Source organism: Cydia amplana, chromosome 4 (assembly GCF_948474715.1).
Source record: "Cydia amplana chromosome 4, ilCydAmpl1.1, whole genome shotgun sequence".
Classification (NCBI taxonomy): Eukaryota; Metazoa; Arthropoda; class Insecta; order Lepidoptera; family Tortricidae; genus Cydia; species Cydia amplana.
In genome coordinates, this window is record NC_086072.1 from 8,606,453 (window position 1) to 8,631,006 (window position 24,554).

The 24,554-nt window shown below is 38.2% G+C and overlaps 1 protein-coding gene across 3 annotated transcripts in view; it reads left to right on the top strand.

Moving 5' to 3' along the window:
- The first annotated feature begins 1,670 nt into the window (after positions 1-1,670).
- LOC134663193 (transcriptional coactivator YAP1) overlaps positions 1,671-24,554 on the top strand; it is a 51,429-nt gene continuing 28,545 nt past the window's right edge. Inside the window, exon 1 of one of the 3 annotated variants that reach the window (XM_063519571.1) lies at positions 1,671-2,285. In XM_063519571.1, coding sequence (XP_063375641.1) covers positions 1,813-2,285 — 473 coding nt within the window. In that variant the 5' untranslated portion in view covers positions 1,671-1,812. The remainder of the gene's footprint in view (positions 2,286-24,554) is intronic. The other 2 variants (XM_063519572.1, XM_063519570.1) reach the window with 2 other exon arrangements.

Consider the following 24,554-nt stretch of genomic DNA (forward strand, 5'->3'; position numbering starts at 1 on the left):
AATTTGTTTTCCACTACGTCACGTCCATACAAGTGAAAAAATTTCTCATAATAAAACGTGACGTAATGGAATGGACATTTTGGGACATCTTTTTTTAATGGAAGGATGGAGAATGCTGTCGATTCTGAGTAGAATGAGCCCAAGAATGTCCAGATTTGAAAGTATCAGGTTTTCGATATTTATTTTAGAAAACGCCCAAATATCATTTTTTTAGATATATATAGGCAAGTATATTATTTAGACATTAACGATTGCAATAAGTCCAAATTTGTGCACCAATATTAGGCTTTCACTCAAATTTCGTCAAGTGGCCGAAAACTAGAGCTGGACGAAAACTAGCGCAATTATACCTACCCTTACATTTTTTCCCACTTAGTAAGTACATTTTTTTTTTGTTTTTTAGTTTTTGAAGTACATACTAATTCGTATCGGGTATACGAAGATATTAAATGGAAGATTTACTAATTATGGATGTGCGTTCGAATGGATTACATAGTAAGTATATTTGAGCATATGCAGTCGTATACTGGTACAAGTTCAATATATTTAAAAAAATTAGGTACTTATCGCTTATATCATAAATATATGGTTAAAGAAGCGGCATAGGTATTGTTAATTATAATAATTAGTATGGTTTCCATCATGGTTCATCGTTCACTATGGCCAAGGAGTGACGGCGTCTGCCGCTTATGTTAAAGACCGGTTCGAATCCAAAGCATCGGTCGCAGAGACTGTCGGACCGTAATATCACCACTTACTTGGTACTTCGTGGAATTTAAAGAAACCAACACATTCTATGACTCTGCTCTTTCGTAGCCAAGGGTAAAAACGGGATCCTATTATGACTCCGCTGTCCGTTCGTCTGTCTGTCTGTCTGTCACCAGGCTGTAACTCGTGAACCGTGATAGGTAGAAATAGAAAGTTGAAATTGTCACAAATGATGTATTTCTGTTGTCGGTATAAAAATAATAGGCGCTAAAAACAAAATTAAATAAATATTTAAGTCGGGCTCCCTCTCATAATACAACAAACGTGAATTATTTGCCGTTTTTTGCGTAATGGTACGGAACCCTTCGTGCGCGAGTCCGACTCGCACATGGCCGGATTTTTAAAACGCGAATCTGGTAATCCTACCAACCAACCCTTCGGTACGTACCGATAGTCTTCTCTCTAAACATACCATACCATAGTATTCACTCGTCTTGAGTTAGTTTTCTTTTGTTGCCTATTTTACCGTGATAACTTGAGAAAACGAGGATGTGGACAAAGCCTGGCAACTTTTGCTGTTATAATTTCGTTTATGTATAATGAGATGAGATTAATGAGTTTTAACACTTTTTACTCTCTCTCATACACCTTTAATACTTGGAAAATTCATTTACTTTTACGTCGTCCCTGATATCTTTATTGTAGCGAGATTAGAGAGATACGTAGATAGTTAAATTAGACACGCGCTGAAGGAAGCGAAGGCATTAGCAGCAGTGATTAAAATGCAGAATTACAAAATGGCATTGCATTGCATGCAAGCAAAGAGGATAGTAAGGTAGCCAAGAAGGTAGACAAGCAAAGGGGGGTGCGGGGCATCGTTCTCAAAGACCGGTCTGCGGGTTGCGCAGGCGGCGGCGCGGTGTGGCGCGGGTGCGCGTGGGCAGGAGGCGCGGGGCAGGGGGCGCCCGAGCGTGCGTCAGTCGCGCAGCGAGCGCTAATCCACAAGTACGTCGGGTGGCGCTCCGCCGACCCGTTCGCGTGCTAGTGTTGTGTCACAACGGTGGGCCAAGTCGGTTTCGAGATACATTCGTTCCGGCACACACCATGGCTCTAAATTCTGATAGTGAACAGAAATCGAACCTGGTCCTGCGCGTGGACCAGGATTCGGACTCGGTTCTACAGTCATTGTTTGACACAGTGCTTAAACCAGACTCGAAACGACCGCTACAGGTGCCTCTGCGTATGCGACAGCTTCCAAAGTCGTTCTTTAACCCGCCGTCGACCGGTTCCAAGTCACCGTCTGTGTCTCACTCGCGAGAGAACTCGGCCGACTCGGCGTTCGGGTCGTCGTCGGCGACAGGAGCGACACCAGTGTCGCACTCTAGGGCGCACTCGTCGCCAGCAAGCCTGCAACAGACGTATGCGGCCGGCCAACAGACTCAACAACCCCCTCTACACCACCAGCATTCAAAACAAAGATCATATGACGTCGGCTCACACATCCCAGATGAACTAGGCCCTTTGCCATCTGGATGGGAACAGGCGCGCACTCCTGAAGGACAGATATATTATCTCAAGTAAGTTTTTTTTGTTATTTGCATCTTTCTCAGATGAAAGGATTGACTATGTTGTTGAAGAGGCTACTGACACACCTACATACGCAATTTAAAAACTATCCCTATCTTAACGTACATACCTTTTAGAACATCTACTTTATTTATTAACTGTTAATTTTTAGTTATAAATGTACTAACTAATGTACTGTTGGCTTCGATAGAAACTCGACACTTATCACCGTTGAATACCCTTGTTTGTTTAACTCTTTGACATAGTTTCCACGTATAATCAGCCATATGGTCATTAAACTTTAGATTATGGTTCGTTCACTCCGAAGCACCTGGTTTGTATTCGTGTTTTTTTTTTATGAATGCTCAGTCTTAGGTACGGCGGCACCCGTTATCCATCCCGGATATCTATGTATATCCTATATGATCTCATTTCATACGGTTTATCTAGAGCTTGGTAAATGACATTTTCACCTTGGCGGTGTTGATTTGAAAGGTGTGGGTATGATAACTTTGTTTTCCCACGTTTATTTTAGGTACAACCTACTTTGTTTTGCTTTCCGTGCGGCAGATTGTTAATTGATCACACGAGGGTAGATTACAATTTGTTTTTGGTTCGGTTATTGCTGTTCTGTCAAAAGAATACTGGTCACAAATTCAGAATTTTAGGTTAATAGTTGCGTCAACAAACTAGGTACTCTATACTATAGGTATGAGACTGCGGCTATCACTACAAGCCACTTTTAACAATAATTAAAAGCTTCTACATCATATGCTGCTAGATACAAGTGGTAGGTAGGTATTTGTAATTATTCCGACTGAGCACAGTAAATAAACCTCCACTGTCACCCCCACGTGTCGGCGCCTTGCACATGTTAATCCCAAGTTATCCCAACGCACGACGGAGGCAAAACCCGAAGTATAACAAAGGTAGCCTTTGCACTCTTCCACGAACCACGTCTGCAGTCTTTTACGGTACTCTAACGTTGGCGGTATAAGTTACAATCCAATAAGTTTATTTAGCAAAAATTTAATTTTTGATACCATTTTATCACCGACTGTACTTTTCTTTCGATAGCTATAGAGACAACTCTAATTTAACAGACCCAATATGAATGTGGTTGCGTTACTTTATTACCGATTCCCTAAAGCCACCTTTGGTATTCATTATCAGACAAGCTCGATGGTGCCAAAACATTGCTTTGTCACCTAAGTCTTCGCATTTTTTGCACCTCACGAATCGACAACATGCAACAGTTATTAAAATTCAGAAATTTTCAAAAAACCGAAATACAAGATTCAGTTTAAGAACTAATAATTATTTTTACCAAATATAAAACGAACGATATCCTTCAGGGATAATGTAGTTCCTGAGGTAGACCCTCTGAAGAAGACCTTCTCGAAAATTAGGGCCTTCTGCGGTTCGCGGAATGGAAAATTGAAGTCGGTTGTGGAGAGCATTCAAATATGGATTTCTCTTCTGTAATTTTAATTTTAAATATGTAATAAATAAATGAATTGATTCTTTTAAATCGTAATCTCCGATTTGAAATATATATGATTGAAAACATCCATCGAAAGAAGGTGATAAACCCCCCCACCATGACAATGATACGAGTATCTTATCGCGATCGTAGGGTTGTAGAGTGCGTATAACAAATGAGGTGATAACCTGATAACACTAAATGATGATTCACTATTCACACAATTGATAATGATAGACAATTATGGAAAAAAAATTGTAATGCATTTTTTGATTTAAGGCGCACCAAACACGAGCTGAATTTGAAAAAATTCAGAGCCTGACCATCGGGTCCCCGCCCCGGAATAAATTCAGATACATATTTATACCTACTTGGTTACATCCTCAGCCAGTCAGCGACTGCTATAAAGACTGGCATCCTAGTTTCCAGATCAGTAACCTACATAATTAATTTACTTATAATTCACTTAAGTTTGCAAATAGACTTTCCAACTTATTCATAAAACTTTACATAATAAACTTTTTTATAATATTGATGCAATAAAGAATATTTACTTACTTTACGAGCCTCAAGTACCTAGTTAATGTATGTGTTATCCCTTTCTTACAAATACATATAAGTGAAAATGACAGATTAAGACAAACTATTCATATTTAATTGAGACCTGTATTGCTTTTATGAATAACGCCATTAGGAGATGGAACTATTCATAAGACCCTCTAGGAACTGAAAAAATCTTTAATCCCTTAATCTCTCTAGGAATATGAAGAAACTGAATGGTTCTTGATGTCATTGAAAGACTATAGCATGATGATAGCCTCCTGCCCTAGCAGCACGGTCGCATTTTTATCGTTTGTCACCATGCCTGTCACGTTCTAACAAGTAGGTATGTAAGTGCGAAAGTGACGGGCATAGTGATATGTAGTCGATAAAAATCAAACCGTGCTGAGCCCGCTGGAATAGGCGTGTAATTAGTAATGGTTACATATTTACATACGCACATACATATTAAACATTCTAGTAAGGCGTTTGAATGTAATGAGCCAATGAGAACATACAATGTATAAAACGATCAGACAAGTGGAGAAAATACAATACGCGCCTACTCAATTCATATAGTTATTTTCGCACGTGTATCGAACAACGTTTTACAGTACATATGGCACTTTAAAGTTTAGACATACGCACGAAAAGTGCTATTTTACGCACTAGTGCGGAAAAGTAGCCCCATATGTACTGTAAAATATATTACCTGCTATCCGGCAGTGTTGGCCGAAAGTTAATGCGAATTGAAAATGTTGGCCATTAACCATTATAAATTGAACCTTAAACCGTATCGGACGATTATAGTTTACGATTCAATTTATAATGGTTAATGGCCAGCATTTTTAATTTGCATTAACTTTCGGCCAACACTGCTATCCGGTATCCTTTTCATAGGCAAATTAAATTTAATTTTAATAAGAACATGCCGTTTATGGACAGGACAGGGCCACCGAAAAAATATTATATCTGTAGTTTTCAAATACAATAAATAAAAAACCGGGCAGGTGCGATTCGGACTCGCCCACCGAGGGTTCCGTACAAATTTAACTAATATTTTTTTACAAAATTACGACTTTCTGATTTTTCCTTGTATTTGTAGTGTAAGACAATATTACCTACTTGCCAAATTTCATAGTTCTAGGTGAACGGAAGTACCTATCAATTTTGATTCCCTGAAATTTACTTACATTTTGTGCGGCATAAACGGCCGTATCTTTTTTTTACGTTAACTTTGAAGTTTGATTCTTTTCACAGCTTCTAGGGATTGTAGACCTGAGTACTTATATGGTTTTAATTTCAACTCGACTTGACAGACAGACGGAAGGATAGAAAAGTGGTCCTCTAAGGGTTCCGTTTTTTCCTTTTCAGGTACGGAACCCTAAAAAGGCACCTAATTTGTAATTAGATTTTATACAGGGTGCTTCCTGTAACAGGAGCAATAAATTAAACCGTAGGTTGTACTCCTCAAACTGACCAACATTTGTTCAGCAACTTTTCAAAATAACTCATGTTTTGATTACACTTTAAAGTTTATTCTAAGACGCAATGTATTGCAAATTTTGTTATGTTTAAAGCGTGACAAGCAACGTCAAACACACTGATGTCAGCGTACATTGAAGGCAATATTTATTTTGTATGAAAAAGTGGAAGTCTAAAGGATTCATAATTTTTAAAAGTTGCTGAACAAATGTTGGTCAGTTTGAGGAGTACAGCCTTTGGTTTAATTTATTGCTCCTGTTACAGGAAGCAGCCTGTATAATTAATGTAACTAAATGTTATGAAGTGATGGATTGGATATTAAAACACTGAACCAATCAGATGAAAGTCGTGAAACAGTGTTGCTCGCACTGGGCGCCCATGATTAATACCTCGCATCGGTTCATTAGCGTATACCCGGTTTGCCAACGCGGAAGACCCGCAAGTAAATTGCGCCGACGCACTTCATAAGCTCCCTGAAAATATTGATATTTTGAATATCATAGGTATTTAATTTAGACTGGCGGCAGTCGTGCGCTTGGCACTGCGACTGCGAGGAGCTCGCGATGGGCCATTGCAAGCGGGGCGTTTCTTCCGCGTCAGTAAATAAATAGACGTGGTGCGCATCGTTTCTTAATTGCGGGCCGAGGCGATGCTTTATAAGCTCCATAACGTCCGTCGTCGTGCGTCTCGCCTGAGAAATATTTGCTTTAATTATTATTGGAATGGAGTGGTAATTCTCAGTGGTTTTGTTCGGCTAGACTTGGCGATGTTCCGAAGCGGGTAGCGATGCAAATTGCCTTGGCGGACGCCCAATGCGGCTCTACGTCCGGTAACTTCAGCAGGACGGGTAGCACCCAGGTATCGGACGAATCTTGACCTGAAATGCTTCTCACTTTTGTTCGTGGGCTTTTTCTAAAATAAATATCGAAAACCCGATTCTTTCAAATCTGGACATTCTTGGGCTCATTATACTCAGAATCGACAGCACTCACCATCCTACCATTAAAAAAAGATGTCCCAAAATGTCCATACCATTACGTCACGTTTTTAGTATGAGAAATTTTTTCACTTGTATGTAACGTGACGGAGTGGAATGTACAATTTTCATACAAAATTTTGGGACAATTTTTTTTATCATCAGGATTGAATATGCTAGTGATTCTGAGTTGAAAGAACCCAAAAACACCAGGATCTGGGAGAATCGGGTTTTCAATATTTATTTTAGAAAACGCCCTCGTACCAATTTTCACTTTTATCGACGTTGTATTCAATCCACACCGAGCGTTCTATCTGGTTGCGATTAGGACCAACTGCTGATCTGAAAATCCTAATAGGTATTATGTTTAAATTGTTACAAATCCAATTATTCTCGTGGCGGTTGCTGTTTATTTTAGGGGTTTTAATCATTTTCTGTGTTGCCTGCCGATTATGGTCTTAGGCACGAGAATCTCGAGATACACTTGTAAGTTTTACTTACGTAAGTAGGGACAAAGCTATTTGTTAGAATGAAGTAATGTCATGTAATCTCTCATTCTGTAGTATTAGCCCGTTTCTACACTTGTAAGTTTTACTTACGTAAGTAGGGACAAAGCTATTTGTTAGAATGAGATAACGATATTCATCTCTCATTCTGTAGTATAGCTGTGTCCCTACTTACGTAAGTAAAACTTACAAGTGTAGAAACGGGCTTAACGTAAGTAAAACTTACAAGTGTATCTTGGGCCTTACGACAGTTACGACGAATGTGGTCAAAATCGAAAAATAAAAACTGCTAAGTAATAGTGCTAATAAAGAGAACATGACCGAATAGTATGGGAAAAACCAGGAGCACTGACTTCAAATATAGGTAAGATAGGAATGGGAAAAATTCAAAAATAGCCCATAACCAATGTGTAGTAACTGTAGTATACAATAATGAAGTTTTAGAGACGTTTTCAATTTTAAACATTGTTCATTTTCTTTGATTCTTCAGTAGATCCTAGATATATAAGACAAGTCTTTATTTTAGGTACCAGCAATCTAAACTACCTATACAAAATTACAAATGTAAGGTAGTTTGCGGTCATGCGGTCCTTCTAAGAACATTATTTGTCATTCCGTTATTTTGTTTTGCATTCAACGCTAGCACACGATTTAGTAGGAATGGGACGCCAAACAAAAAGTCTGCTTAACAGTTAGCTTCTCATTTGAACCTCACAATACCTTACATAGGTACCAATAAGGAGGCAATAGCGACATACTTATTCTTCTTTTATTCATTTTTCTGTTACTACTGGATATTTAAATCGAAATGTTCAATTATCCTTAATTGAAGTAATATTGATATTTAACCAGGTAGCATACGAAAATATTCTACATGTTTTTCATATATTACATATACATACATACATATAATCACGCCTAAATCATGTTTTTCGTTGTTTAAAAATTTAAATTCGAAATGAACACTGACTGCTGATTGAACTTCATGCAATATATCCTTTTATGGCGATGTCCTTTGAATTCTAAAACAGAGGAACTTCTTGTATGGAATACAAAATAATGTTAAACAGCTCAGAAAAAAAACTGTCAAGTGTAAGTTGTACCTGCTTTTGTAAGCTGCTTATTTATCTTCTTCTACATCATATATACATAGGTATCGTACGTATATATTATATAGAAGTTTATAATATGAGATGTAGAGACTAGCAGCTTCGTTAAGTCGTAGGCATGTTGTTAGTGTCGTTTTCTCCTGTAGGGCTAAGATGGCCGACTCTTTATAATTTGTCACCATGCCTGTCACGTTCTAACGAATATGTAAGTGCGAAAGTGACGCATGGCATGACAGGTGATAAAAATACGACCATGATAGCTGATCAGGTAGTTACAACCAGGAACGTTCCTTGTCTCCTTAGTCTCAGAAGTTCATTCAACTGGGTTTTGTTTAGACACAAAAAGTCCTGAGAATGTCTTCAATAATCTGAAATTAAAACGATTAATAGAACTTATGTTAATTAAAACAGCTGCGCATTAACGGTAAAGTATCTTTGGCCGGACAGTTGCGCATGTGGCAGGTAGGCCCGGTACATGTTTGTATGGAGAAAGGAATAGCCTCTCGCTCGGACGTCTTTGGCAAGGCCGTTCGCGGCCTGTGCTCGTTAGAGCCAACCGAGCGGCTTGTCTAGCAGTCCGGTTCGATTCGAACCACTACATATGTATACTTAATATAGCATATTGTAGATTATATTCAAGTAGTGCGTTGATCATACAGCTGTATATTTGAATTTAACGGTTAACTGTAGCTGCTCATTAGGACTAGTTAGGTCATAATGAATAACATATACGACAGGTAATAATGGACACAGTTGTCAGGATTCATAGAAAGTAAAGAGAGTATGCGCAAGTAAAGACGAGCCTAATTAGCTAAAACCTCACGACAGCTTCTGAGTAAAGCGCGGAGTCACATGCACAACAAGTGGACTTATCGTCGAGTGAAGTGCGTTCACAGCGATAACATTAAAATACAGTCCACTATCGCTGTACGCCTTCTGAGAAGTGAGCCGTGAGCGACGTCGCGACAGGTAGCTGGGGCTAACGGCACTCTGCGAATACTATTTTCGTTTTAGAACAAAATAATGTGCTTACTTTCTCTTACTTAGCGGAAAGGATTGATTCAACTACGAGAAGCAGCTGTTATTTGTTTGTACTTAACATTATTTTGTCAGTCGTAATGTCGTAAACAGATATCGAGGAAACCAGTAAATGTCAAATTTTTAAGTAGAGACGGGTTTAACAAGTGTCACTTGTCACTTTCCTATCCATTATCAATGCGATTCACTTGTATTTATACGTTAGGCGTACTCGCTCCATTTATGAAACTATCAGGCGTATTCTGATTTTAATAATAGGTTATAAATTATAAATTGTATCTGGATTAGTTATGGATCTGATCTCATTCATAACCTGTTATTAAAATCAGAATCTGCCTATATATTACACTATGCCTTAGTACAGTCACCTGCAATAATATGGTACATAATACATACATAACGATCTTATTTGTACAGCCATAAGAGCGTGTCACATATTTTTGCGGCCTTCGAAGAGTAACATATTATTGCAGTACATGATACCGGATTGTGTTCGGGGACTCCCGGGGTGGAACCGGAGACATGCGATGCGCAAGCGCAAAAGGCAGGTATTATTCTGATACTGCTCCATTACAAGTATTGCGTCAAACTGAGCATTACATTAATTAATTTGCACATTAATCGTACCGATTGTGCAACAAATAGACTGTTTGTTCATTGTTAGTGATATATTAAAAGTTTTTATATATATGTTTATACATATTCTGTTATTAAGTGTGCTTAGTGCGAATACAAATAGGCGGTTTAACTTATTATATGACATATCTTGATCAAATTATTATTATTTGATTATTAAGGGTTGTCTCATTCATCATCAGCCGAAATCACGAATAGCGTTCTGACTTTTTCGCAGTCATTATATCCTTCCGTTATCGGTAATTCATACTCAATGAAATTAAAAGAGCGTTCTTCCATCTTAAAGGCCAGCAACGCACTTACAACAGTTACAATCCCTCTCGGGTGTACATGGGCGACGCGGTAATCGCTTACCATCAGCGATTCGTCTGCTCGTTTGCCTCCTATATCCTATCATAAACACATTTAACTGATTTGCAAGACCGAAGTGATCCCATAAGTGTACCGCGAACAAAGTTTTGTGCGGTACACGAAAAACACAATATATTATCCGATGTATGTAGGTAAATGACGTGTGTAAGGAATATAATATTACATAAGTAGTCAATCAATGCAATAAAATTGGGCAGGAACTGTATAGTATAGGTACTGGTACTTTTCTCTTCAATAATCATGTTAAAATCTCCCTGCGACATCTACATCCTTGTGTTGTTACAATAACAATAAATTTAAAATAAACCTTATTAGTTTAACGATAGAGTTGATATTTCAACAGTACAGCCACAATAACAAAGTACCTCAGTTTCCATGACGTGTGTAAGGAATATAATATTACATAAGTAGTCAATCAATGCAATAAAATTGGGCAGGAACTGTATAGGTTCTGGTACTTTTCTTTTCAATAATCATGTTAAAATCTCCCTGCGACATCTACATCCTTGTGTTGTTACAATAACAATAAATTTAAAATAAACCTTATTAGTTTAACGATAGAGTTGATATTTCAACAGTACAGCCACAATAACAAAGTACCTCAGTTTCCACGCTCTGATTACTGGATGTTGGCTCCTAGACGGTGTCTTTATCGCCGATCAGAAACTTAGCACGACGGGGGGATGGTCCGAGAAATCGATCCAATGTTGGGACAGTTGATCATTTTGGGAAATTCGTCTAATGATGATTAGACGCTAGCATTATTCATTTTACTACTAAAATCAATTGGTTATATAAATTCATAAGAATATGGTTTGTGTATTGGGAAATGCCTATGTTTTAATGGAGACAGCCTTAAAAATATTTTTGTACTTGAAAATCAATCGTGTGTAACCATATTATTTATATATTCGGTGGGATCGAAACGGGATCGAAAGCGAAGTTTCGAGAACTCGTCTGTTATTTCTTTCTTGTGACTGAAACACTTAAAATAGTTACAATATTTGAAACAGAATTTACAGAATGCATAATGTACTGCGTTAAGTATAACATACATAATAAACTGTAGACTTATAGCCACGGCTTTTTCAAGGGCAGATCTTTGTTCGCTGTGTGTGCACTATACTCTCTTGTAGACACAGATGGGTCTCGTCTCGGCGGCCTGTGTCATCGGTATTAATGTGCTTTAATATTATGTGCCGTGGTCAGGACAGTGCCGCGATAAAGAGAGAGACGGAGCATTCATCCAGACCACACCGGTTGAACCACCTCTACGTGTACTGTTATAGTAGTACAAAGGACCGTCTTCAGAAACAACTTTCATAGTTATTGTTTACTTGAGAATCTCCGACAATCACATTATCTAGGAACAATATGGTTTTATGTTTAAGTTCAGTTAGTTTACATTTCTTGCTATGACCCTAGAAAATACCTATAACACGATCCTTACCTATACTATTCTACCTATAGGTCAGTCAGGTTACGACCTCTGTAGCATAGCAATTTTTATTACAGTACCTACTACCTACATTATCCAAAGGTTTCGCCAGTTTGATTAGATTGTTTTGAACAAAACCTCTACAGACACAGTACCTACATATGAATTACCACACATATGTATATACAAATTCATTACAGTACCTGGGCGTTTTTTTTTTGTTGTTCCCTACACTTTTTTTTCAAATTTGGGATTTTTTATGTTATTTCTATTCAGAATCACGAGCTCTTTTCTATCCTAATAGGAGAAAAAAAGTGTCCTAAGGTTTTTATTTCCATTACGTCACCATTTTTCATAAACTTTGTATGCCGGTCGCGGAATGGAAAGATCGAAAAATGTATGGAAATTTTGGGACACTTTTTTTTCTCCTATTAGGATAGAAAGAGCTCGTGATTCTGAGTAGAAATAACATAAAAGATTCCAAATTTGAAAAAAAAGTCTAGATGACAACAAAAAAAAACGCCCACCTACTTGTTACCACAACGTTTTTGTAGCTAGAAAAACACGACACTATATGGTTCAAATCAACTTGTTAAGAATTCCTTAACATAGGTAGGTTACTTAACGAAATTTTTGTTTGTCTCATTTATAGGCTGTATTTACAGCTACATACAGATTAAAATCCAACTTGTCAACAGAGGCACAGAATGGCGTACCGAGAGTATCGCTGTATGCTTAATTGTAGGATCAAAAGGGGTTAAGTGTAGACATACATTTACAGGCGCCTTAGGGCCTGCTGGTCGCGTCATTCCCTAGAATATATTGGCGCATATATGCGCAAGTACTTCGTGTTGTCATGGTGTTCTTATATTAAGTAACACCCCCTTTCCTTAATTTTAGTAGGCACTTTGTTTACTTTAACTTGAGTTTTTTAACACAAGCTTTTTTTAGTTAAGGGTATTTTATTACTGCATTGTGATCGATACTGTTTTTCATTGGCGATCTTGTCTAGGTTCAGTGGCAACTATTCTATCTATAATCTAGGTATACTTAACTTAGCTCATAGCTACTATATTCTTATTATACCTACGCCATGACACAAGCCCTATTACTCATACCGTACGATATCGCAGCGCGGTACCATGTTTGTTAGGTGGTCACTAACGTGAAACACCTTTCTTTATAGAATATTCATAAATTTATAGTGTTTACACGTAGGTATACGTATGCAGTGTTTTTTATCGGTGTATTCACGTAGTACATACATGCTATATTAATAATATAAATTGACATGATTACACTAAAAAATCTTTCTGCGGGTTCCAACGTTCCGACTTTGGGGATTGGGGTTTTCTTTTCACTATGAAACAGCGATATGGATAAGAATTAAGAATCTATCCAAAATATAAAATTTGTTTTAATGTAAAAAATATTTGACGGAAACTTCCAGACACTAATCACAATGACTACACTTACTACTGAGAGGATTTAAAGGTTAGGTTAGTTGATTAGAGGTCTAATGGGTAATTTTGATAAATTTTGATGATATAAAGAGCTACATAGAATAAAGAAGTCGTTCTACTAGCCAGCCGTGTTATCTTTTTTTTGATAATAATTATGCACCAAAATATCAACGCTTTTTCTCAACTGCTGTCATTTGTTCGAAACAGTGACTTCACAGATAAGTAATACATAAATGAAGAATAAAATTATTGTACGAAATATTTTTAATATGAGAATATGAGATGTGATACGAGTATCGGTATCCACAAAATAAATAAACGGGAAACTCCTCCAAACTCATTGGCATTGATAAAGATAAGTTTTCAATTTTATATGGACAGAATAAGAGCATCGAGGCGCCGCGGGGCCGCAGCCGCCATATGCTCCGGCGCCTCGTTTGACTAATGACTAATTTGGATCAATTTTATCAAATCGATACACTTCAAAGCGAGCTTATCAAACATTGTTTCAATTTTGGTATGGTGAGAATGAAAGAGTTGAAGATCAGACCAAGACTTTGATTTCTTTTGTATGGAAAAACAGCAGTTCGGTCGATCTGTCTTCAGTCTTGTTGTGCGCTCGCTTGGAGGGTCAGAGCGCCGCGCCGCGCGCCGGCGCCTCGTGTTTACGTCTAATTTTGGCGCGAGCGCCGCGACGCGGCCGCCGCCCCCGCGCCGCACGCGCACGCTGCCCATTGAACACGGTTATTTCGGCATGGTGCGACCCGACGACGCCACGGTTACGCGAGGTTAGGTTAGGGATCCCTTCATAACTGTAACAATTGATTCTACGAACACCTCGTAGAACGATATAACTAAGAGATATGGTAATGAAAAACTGAGCTACTGAATGTTGCAGTACTACCTAATATATTCCACTGTGGGATACGACTACTTTGTTATTCAGTTTATTCACACACTACTCTACGTACCTACCAGTACCTACCCGTTTAATTAATATGTAAGCATCTAATATGTATTTTCTAAAATTCTAAATGATGTTTCGGTCTGGATGGCGACTGAAGTGATCCACCTCTTCTAGTTTTTTTAAATTCTGTTTTACATATCCTCTTTCATCACTTCTTCTGAAGTATCAGTTAATTTTGTGTTTGTAATTATGTAAATTAGTTACATATCTTCATACAAGTGCCCCTCCCAATGAAAAAGTTAATTGTATAATTGTATACTTCAATCTCGATAAAATAAGCTACATTTTTGTTAAAATTTAATTGAGTCTGTTTAAAGTGCATTCGCCGTTCGTTTTCACCTCGGGAGTCGTTAACGAGCGCGCATCGTCTGATGTTGCCGCGGCTGCCGGCCGCAGGGTTACCAATAACCCGTATCAACATTTATCACAATGTTTAATTGTAAGGACGATCAATCCATCCAGATGATACATCAACAGCTACTCTGTGTTCTTAAGGCGACTGCCGAAATCCGTATTTTGATTTTGATAGCCGATTTTCGGTTTGACTGATTATTTAGATGTTCTGATATCGGTAATTTTGTTTAATCCAACTTTCATAATGAATGTATATTATGTGTACACACCTAACATTTTGTGATTAAATTGCTTTTGATAAGTAGTTTCATATTCAGATCAATATCATTTTCCAATTGAATAATCGATAATCGGGATCGGTAACCCTACACGGAGGCTGCGTCTGCGGTGTTCTAACTTCTTGGAAGCGCGAGCTCGCCTCTCGCGCCCCTGCAATAGCATCCTCATCCTTCGCTAGGAGACGTACGCCTTCGTGTCGATGGTTAAAAAACTAGTTTCATTATTGTACGTCAACATCATCATTTATCATGTCGTGTAGGTACCTACCTACGTGTATGGGATATGGGAGATAAAGGAGTGTCGACTTGTTCTAAGGTTTTCATTTTATTTAAGTCTTTTTTATTGTTCAAACTATTAGTATAGTGTACACAATTAGGTAATGTAAATATGTAGTCACTTCACTATACGTATTATGATCAATCATGCATTAATTCCATTGGCATTAAGCTAGTTATAAATATTGTGTTATATTATGTACGAGTAAATACCTACATGTAATTAAAACTTCCGAGTCGATTTACACCCGATGATTGCATTTGCAGTACTCGGACTGAAATCTCCTGTTAATTTAGTGACATTGCAATAAGGTTCCTTATGTATTGAACACTTGTGTTAAAAATGAAACCGTAATAAAACACCATGGAGTTGTTAGTGAAACGTCTCAAAAAGATTTACTGCAGCTGATATCGATAAGTGCAGTGCGCTTAGCGCCGCCCTGGGCACTGCCAGTTCGTGTCGGACTTGTTTTATTTTATTTCGGTGTACACCTGAGTTGTTAGTAACAAAGGGATTGATTTTTTTCTCGACTCCGCCCCAGCCTTTGAGCGGGCTCGCCGCGTTTCTCGGAACCAGGGATGTTATGTTATCCAATCGCTATCGGAGTGCAGGCGATCGAATGCTCACGTGAACCAACAAAAGTGCATCATAGGTTTCCTCTGAACGCAGGTGATTATTACGGATCTCGAGGTGTGGTTTACCTGAGCATTCGACTAGTCTGCCTTCTACAATCATTCAGTAACCTCCGATAGCCGGGATTGCGTTGCCCGATCCATAGTTTTGCCAGCAATAACAAAGAGGATGCGAGTCTTACAGTTTGCTTTTTATACCTCGGTTATAAATTGTATGATAATATAGACTATTTATGCTCATTTGTTGTTTTTGAAATAAATAAGTTTCTTGTTATAGGTTGGTACAAATATTCAAGAACCGAAAAGTTTAAAAAACATAGATTCGCCATTTAAGAAATGTGCGACGTGCGTACTCGTTGAGCTTTCGACAGATAGGTAATATTACGGTTGGTAAAGTGGTTTTTGAATTCCTGACAGTTCGAAGTTTACAGATGTCAATCTTCTCGTTTGTCTATCGTATCGCAATCCGGTGTCACGGCCTTGATGAAAACAATCGCTGTAGGGCGAAAGTAAATCATCTGACATTTTGCGATTCAGAGGCGGGTGCTCCGCCTGCGTTCCCAGCATTTCGCAACTGTACCATGCTCTTTGATTAGGTAATGAAATAATGTCATGCGGTATACAATACAACGTGTTTAACAACTTATGAAATACATAGAGGCACCTAAGCGAAAGGTCTCTTAAGAGAGTAAAGCTTTCAGAATTGAATTTTCATATGACGACACGATATACATATATAACTACGGTGTGCCCTTTAAATCTTAATTTACTTCTCTTTCATCATGATTTCATTGTAAATTAAGTTTGGATTTTTATTCAAGAACGTATTGTGTTTAAAAATTACACTAATAGTAGAGTAGTGATTGGGGAGCCCATTGGGGGTTTTTTTAGTTAACGAGCCTTATGAGTGATATCTCACTACCCCGCGGAATCCTTAAGCAGATTGTAGATTTGGTCATTTAGTCCAAATTAATGCTAAAATTGTACTATTACTAAATCTGACCATTATTTGTACGCATTTTCTCAATCTTACGGTTACAATGTGAAAATCGGGCGTCGAACTTGTGATCGTCAGATTAAGGAAGTTCGTACAAATACCTGGCAGAATAAGTTATAGAAAAATTATAGCATTAACTTGAACCAAAATGACCAAAACCACAATCTACGTAATGATTTTTTTAACTCTCTACCAACAGTACCAACCCCCCGAATTTTTACAAAATCTGTAGACGCTTTCCTGCTCGCTGTAAAAGAAATCTTTATATAACATTTTTTTCTTCCTTTCACTTAATCTTTCGATTCCAATTGGTCTCTATAATAACTACACATAGCATCGCGGGCTCCCCAGCTTAGGTAATAATATTTACTCCACACTACCTGGCGGGTTGATGTAGGGGAGGATGAACTTCAACGAAAGTTCAAGGACCCTAGAACCATTTAGCTGCCAGGTACCAAAGCTGATAGCCTCGAGGTTGCGTGTCAGCAAAAAAAAAAGACGAATATACATATGTATATGCGAGATCAATTTCCTGTGGCCATAAATTCATCGGTTGTCGTTATTTGGACCCAAAATATTACTTTTAAATGTCGGTCGTGGATTGGATGGTTGCTAGTGTCGGTACTTCTGTTCTCATATACCTACCTATTGTTGATTTCTTTATATCAAGTTTTCAATTATTGTACGATTTGATAGCCAAGCTTTCAGTTTAATAAATTTTCGTAATAATGACATAAAAAATCGGGCAAAAGCATGTCTGGCCATGCTCATTGTAGGGTTCCGTAGTTATACCATTCTATCAGAATAGCCTAAATCTTCGCAGCGCAGCGCTTTGTACGGCTTTTTACTAAGAAGAGAAGACTTTGCAATAACTCAAAAACGGCTGGATCAATCATGTTTGCTATCATTTTGCTATAGTTTTCATGGAAAGTATTTATTAGGTTCTTGTTTTACGATTTTTTCATAAAAAAAATCGGAGTTATTTTTGTTGTTATTTTTCCATTCTGTCGCCATGCGTGATTTATGTATCCATACCAAATTGCAGCTTTCTAGCACTAACGATCACGAAGCAAAGCTGCGGACGGACAGACAGCCGGACATGGCGACACAGTCGCCGTAGTCAACTAGAAACCCTAAAAACCAACACAATAATTGCATAGGTTTGTCACGAAAAGAGTTTTTTTCCGAATACCGAATATTCGACCATGTTTTCTCTCAAAGAATATTCGACTATTTAAACCCTATTTAAACCCTCATTTTTAGGGTTCCGTACCCAAAGGGTAAAAAACGAGACCCTATCACTAATTTGCGGGCAAACGATATGGGGTGGTCAACTTCACGAGCATCTATTACTAAGACTTCGCTGTCCGTCCGTCCGTCCGTCCGTCTGTCACCAGGCTGTATCTCATGAACCGCGATAGCTAGACAGTTGAAATTTTCACAAATGATGTATCTCTGTTGCCGCTATAACAAGAAATACTAAAAATAAAATAAAACAAATATTAAAGGTGGGCTCCCGTACAACAAACACGATTTTTTTGCTGTATTTTTTGTTGATGGTGCGGAACCGTGCGCGAGTCCGACTCGCACTTGGTCGGTTTTTTCTTATTCATATAAACTTCGTCTTTTTTGTATAAAAACAGAGAAATAGCTAAAATTGTTTAATGCAAAAAAAATCTTGTCTTCTCTAGTTTAAATAATAGAAAAATGAAATCGGTTAGCCCTTCAAACAACGTTTTCCTTGCATCTAGAAGATTAGGTAAGCATAGGAAAAAAGTGAAGCGCGTCAGGTGGAAGCAAAAACCGACATCTTCGATATTAATCGAGCAGTCATGTAATGACGATCCAGCAAGGAAGAGCAGGATGCAGGTAGGCGGCGCCTGTGGGAGCGACCGGGATGGGTACAAACACAATCGGGTCCAAAGTCCGAGCCTCTACAGGACGGTAGCATAGCGCTGCGCTGTTTTCTCTTGACTGTGCCTGTTGCACCACGGAATGAGACGGATCAAAGGCTCTTAGGGCAGCGTATTACATATCATTTGTTTTAGTCATTTGTTTTACAAGCGGGCAAAATTGTTAGTCTCTTCCTCTTCGTGCTCTCTAGAATTCGTGCTAAAATTGATAGCCGCGAAGCGAAAGAGTGTTTCAAAATAACTACTATGTATTAAATAAAAATAAATCCGACATTTATACGTCTAAACTAATTTTTAAATGTTTGGCGACACAAGAAATTACCCATTATTGTTTATTTCGCGCTCTGCGACGTGTTTCAGTTTTTATTTTACTGTTATCCTTCCATTAATTATTCAACCCATGATTAACCTTTATAATTTTTTGAACACACTGTTTGGTCACATGTCGGGTGTATGTTAACTGTTTGGTTCCGGACTCCTTCCGGTTCGGATTCAGCGGCACGGCAAGTGTCCGCTACCATTAGCACTTCCTGCCGGCAAATGGGCGCTCTATCCGGGCCTGTTATTCTCATTGCCTCAAACAAACCAGAATACATTTGATCTCTGATCACCTATATTTGCTACAGTTAAATATAATCACATCTATAATGGTATGGCGGACGTGATGTGTTCGGATATCGGGAATGACAGCCTGGGACCTAACTGCCACTGCTGTGTTTGGCTATTCGTGTCAAATCCTCGATTGTGAATTCACTTGTTGCAGTTGTCCTGTACAAGCTATTTCTGTTAGGATTCGCTCGCGCTTAGCTTCGACTAGATTTAAAGTTGGCCCTTTCCTAAACGACACGTTCGCATATTGTTTTGGAGATAAATATTCAAGCCGTATTAGATATTTAATTTTCAAATATTTATAACAGGCATCAACTTTTTGGGCTAATTCCTGTCAGTAACTTCTTGGCAGCAGCGTAGGTCAATGCTGCCGGCCTTTCTATTATGGGGTGCGCAGTCTGGAGATGAGCTCAACCCATTTTTTAGGGTTCCGTACCCAAAGGTTAAAAACGGGACCCTATTACTAAGACTCCGCTGTCCGTCCGTCCGTCCGTCCGTCTGTCACCAGGCTGTATCTTACGAACCGTGATAGCTAGACAGTTGAAATTTTCACAGATGATGTATTTCTGTTGCCGCTATAACAACAAATACTAAAAACAGAATAAAATAAAGATTTAAGTGGGGCTCCCATACAACAAACGTGATTTTTGACCGAAGTTAAGCAACGTCGGGCGGGTCAGTACTTGGATGGGTGACCGTTTTTTTGCTTGTTTTGCTGCTCTATTTTTTGTTGATGGTGCGGAACCCTCCGTGCGCGAGTCCGACTCGCACTTGGCCGGTTTTTTATATGCTACCTACCTCCTACTTAATATTTTTAGTTAAACTAAGCCTTCTTCAGTTTGTAGATTTGTACTGTCAGTTAGTTTTATTTGTAGGTATATTTTCTTGGATTTTATTTACCTACTACCTAATGTATAAAATAACCTGTTATAAGTTGGAGGAGCGCCTAAGTTTTAAGCTTAGCAGAAGCACCAGGCAAAGTGGCAAACGTACCCGGGACCTTTTTCTCTCATTAACATCTAATTATAGGGCACCAACTCCCATCACATGACGCCTTCTGACTCAGCCACACCTAATAACTACACAATACTGTTTCAGATGTATGTACCTAGGTATTATTAGAAGTGTATTGGAATCTTACAGTAGATTTGATTTAAAGATACTAAATACGTAGATTCATTTTTAATTTAATACCTAGAAATTTCGTCATTCTTAACCTTTTTGCGACTACGTAGCTAAGTACATTTAAGTTAAACGGTCCACCTTCAGCAAAACATTGGCTAGGCAACGCTAGTTCATGACAATGATGAACATATTTAAATTTTTCCAGGGGCCCACTGATTACCAGTCCGCCGGACGATATCGGCCTGTCAGTTGTTCGGAACTGTCAAAATTTTGTTCTAACTGACAGGCTGATATCTGTTATCCGGCGGACTGTTAATCAGTGGACCCCTTTAGGTAGGTATTTGTTATTTTTGACAAGATATAGGTTTATTCAAAGCAAGAATCCATTGACGGTTGACCGCGCAATCACGGTGGCTTCCGTTACTCGCATGAGATTGACGCATTTTCCTTCCTACACAGATTTCTCTCGTACTTACATACTGGTTGCTAAAATTGATCTTTATGAGCATTTATTGTTGCATTGTATTTTAGGAATTACTTAGGTACTTATAATTAATTGCAGTTTTCACAATTTTCTCTTTCTTCTCAAGCAGTTTTTAGGGCAAGAACAAAAATATTTTTTTTTTACCACTACTGATTCATATTGATGGTCGTGAATAAAGATTAGATACGAGTATATTATCATGAATTTTAATATAACTGGAAATTACTCGTTTTAAGAATAGTCTAGTGGTATTTTTTTATAGTAGTCAAACGACCTCCAAACCAGTCCTTTATTATGCGTTGGCAATGTCTTCGTTCTGGGAATCGCTGGCAGTTTTGAAAGAGTCATCGATAACTTCGATAAGGCGCAGTGCCGACGACCCGGATACGTGTCTATAGCGTAGCGTATCTTTTACTACTAACTATATTTGGCTATATTTAGTTTCTTAAGTTTAGTGTCACGACTCGAACTATTCTAGATTTAACGGTTAAGTCGGTTAAGTATTTTCTAAATTGGTTTTTCATGAATGAATAAAGTCAACGTGACTTTACGACTTCACATTATTAATGAGTCAATCGTAAATATGGTCTTGGTATAAACATTATCCTGTTTCACTCTTCTATGAATTAAGTAAGTCACCGCCATCAAGTTATAAACGTAGACACAAATTGAAAATTATCAACTCCTTTAAAATCTTGAGTGTTGGATATAAACTCTAATTGTCATACATTCCTAATGCGTATTTGTTCGGTGTTGTATATCAATACAACACGAATCAGATCTAGTTACTTTCTAAAGTTCAATGAGAAAAAAACTCGTTGTTAACCTCTGGGTAATACGGGAGGGCGGCAAGGCCGACCGGTGGCGCGGGCGCAGCGCCCGGCGACGTCTGTAGGCAGGCCGTGTATTCCAATTCCAATATCTTATAGGGTACTCGGTACTCTTTGTAACTGTAACCTCGACATCCATTACAACTATGGCTAGTTGGAGAGCGTATTTAAACTGGTTCTTCGGAGTACTCACCGTCGCTCAGTAGATAAGCAATTGAATAACACCCCAGCTACCTACAGCCAGTTTCTCTAGTGCGCATGCACTTACTGGTATCGTGACCACCATTATCTTTTGTTCATTAAGCATAATACTGTCGTAATGAGCCCGAATGTCCTAGAGATTTCGGACTTCCTCATACATGTGTATAAAATAATAAATATCAGTACTCGTCTAGTTTTAATGTTCCAGTATTTCCAGTAAGTATTAAGTATTTACTTGCTTGACCGCGCAGTGTTTTATAAGCGTTTAATGTGATTAGGGTTTAGGGTTAATTTCAAAAATGTAGGCCATAGTATATGTAAGGAAGGTATTTTTAGGTTCACAAACGCAATAAAATTAATAACCCCGGATTGGCAGGCAGGTATACACTTTGCAGTTAGGCGCAAAACGTTTCCCGGTTGACCAGCCCGACCTGAGAATGAGAAGTAGAGATTGGGTATAATTTTGACGAAATAAGTACATACATTAACCCTAAACTTGGCAGGATTTTTTTGCTCGTATTTAGTGTTTTTATCCTAAAAAAAGGTATATTAAGGGTTGACTTAAGGGTACAAAAATAATAAAAAAAATCTTAGTCTTTTAGTTTTTTATTTATACAAAGTATCTTTAAATGCACTCTGCCAAGTATGCACAAATTAACATTTAATTAGGTATGTATCCTTGGAGAGACATTGCCAGGTTCACTGTAAGATGAGTTATATATCTTTAACCTTTTAACCGCCATAGAATACGTCATCGAGCGTGCTCGTGTCGTCGGGGGGTATGAAGTTACACGAAGTTTTGTCTTATTTATTAGACAGCGGCGAAATGAGCCCGATTTTTTATGTCTTATATATCAGTATATGGCGGTTAAAAGGTTAAAGATTTATTGCCAGGTTGAGGATGCAGAATATTTACTGTCTTAATAAGAAATTATTAGGATTTTAGGACAAATTACGATATTCATTTTAATTAAAACTATTTCACTATATTACTCAAGTGCCACAGATATTACAGATAAGGCTACATCAACAAAATAGAGCTCGCAATCTGGTTGCTCTTGTTCCTCACCCCGGGGTCAGATCAGAAATAGACAGCAGCAGTTGCCTTCATCTTTACCATCTTCTCTAGAGAACTTAGACTTGTTATCAGACAGCGATCATAAAACAACAGATAGCGACCCCAGCCCAGCGACCACTGCTATCCATGACCAGCATGCCACCATCACCATCGCTAAATCAGGTAACATTGCTAGTACATCTTCAGAGTGAGTCTTCTACTACAAGACAAACAGTAAGCCTGTCTGAACAAGCAAATGCGAATGCCTCAACACCATCCCATAATCCTATACCATTGCCATTTTCAGGTTTATCATTCAGCTTCAGTGCTCCTTCCCCTGCAACAGCTACTTTTTATTTGGCTTATTTTTTACATATTTTCTGTGACTAGTGGCCTTTCGAAAACTTCTGCTCAATTTTGACTGGCGCAATTCCGGTAAATCGCTACATTTCCAATACAGTGTAAGAGGTTTTGATTGGACTGGCTTCTTTTTAGTCACAATTATAGTTTTAGTTTTTTTGATCGAGTAGCTACTGCAAGGGAAGGAACACTGAAACTGCAGAGTAGGATGTAGGATGATAAACCTGAAAATTGCGATGGTATAGGATTATGGGATGATGTTGGGGCATTCGCATTTGCTTGTTCAGAGAGGCTTACTGTTTGTCTCGTAGTTGGAGACTCACTCTGAATGTACTGGAAATGTTATGATTTGGCGATGATGGTGGTGGCATGCTGGTCATGGCTAGCAGTGGTCGCTGGGCTGAGGTCGCTATCTGTTGTTTCATGATCGCTGTCTGATAACAAGTTTAGGTTCTCTAGAGAAGATGGTAAAGATGAAGGCAACTGATGCGGTCTATTTCTGATCTGACCCCGGGGTGAGGAACAAGAGCAACCAGATTGCGAGCTTTATTTTGTTGATGTAGCCTTATCTGTAGGTAATATTTGTGGCACTTGAGTAATATAGTTAAATACTTTTAATAAATAGAATATCGTTATTTGTCCTAAAATCCTAATAATTTCTTAGTAAGCCAGTAAATATTCTGCAACCTCAACCTGGCAATGAATCTTTAAATATACATAACTCACCTTACAGTGAACCTGGCAGTGTTTCTTTAAAGATACATTTAAAAAAGCATGTTGTTAGTAGAGAAGCTGGCGGTGTGCATTTGTAGATACATAGAATAAAACGAGTTCATGCTAATATCTATAACAATAATGCAATGACTAATAAAAATACGTTATTGTATAGAATATACATTCAGTTTTTATGTAACAATTATAAATAGACCGAAATCTAAAAGGAGAACACTAAAAAGTACCACTGTTCCCATACGATGCGTAGACGCAGTTTCGCGGCCTGCCATTTTGCGTGCTACACTCAAAATCAGTGATGCCAGCGACATAAAACAATTTTTTACCAATACCAAAATAATATGAAGCTGTTAACTTTTTGCGTAGATTTTTAGAAAGTGTAACGTGCATAAGAATGCACACTGCCAAGTTTAGGGTT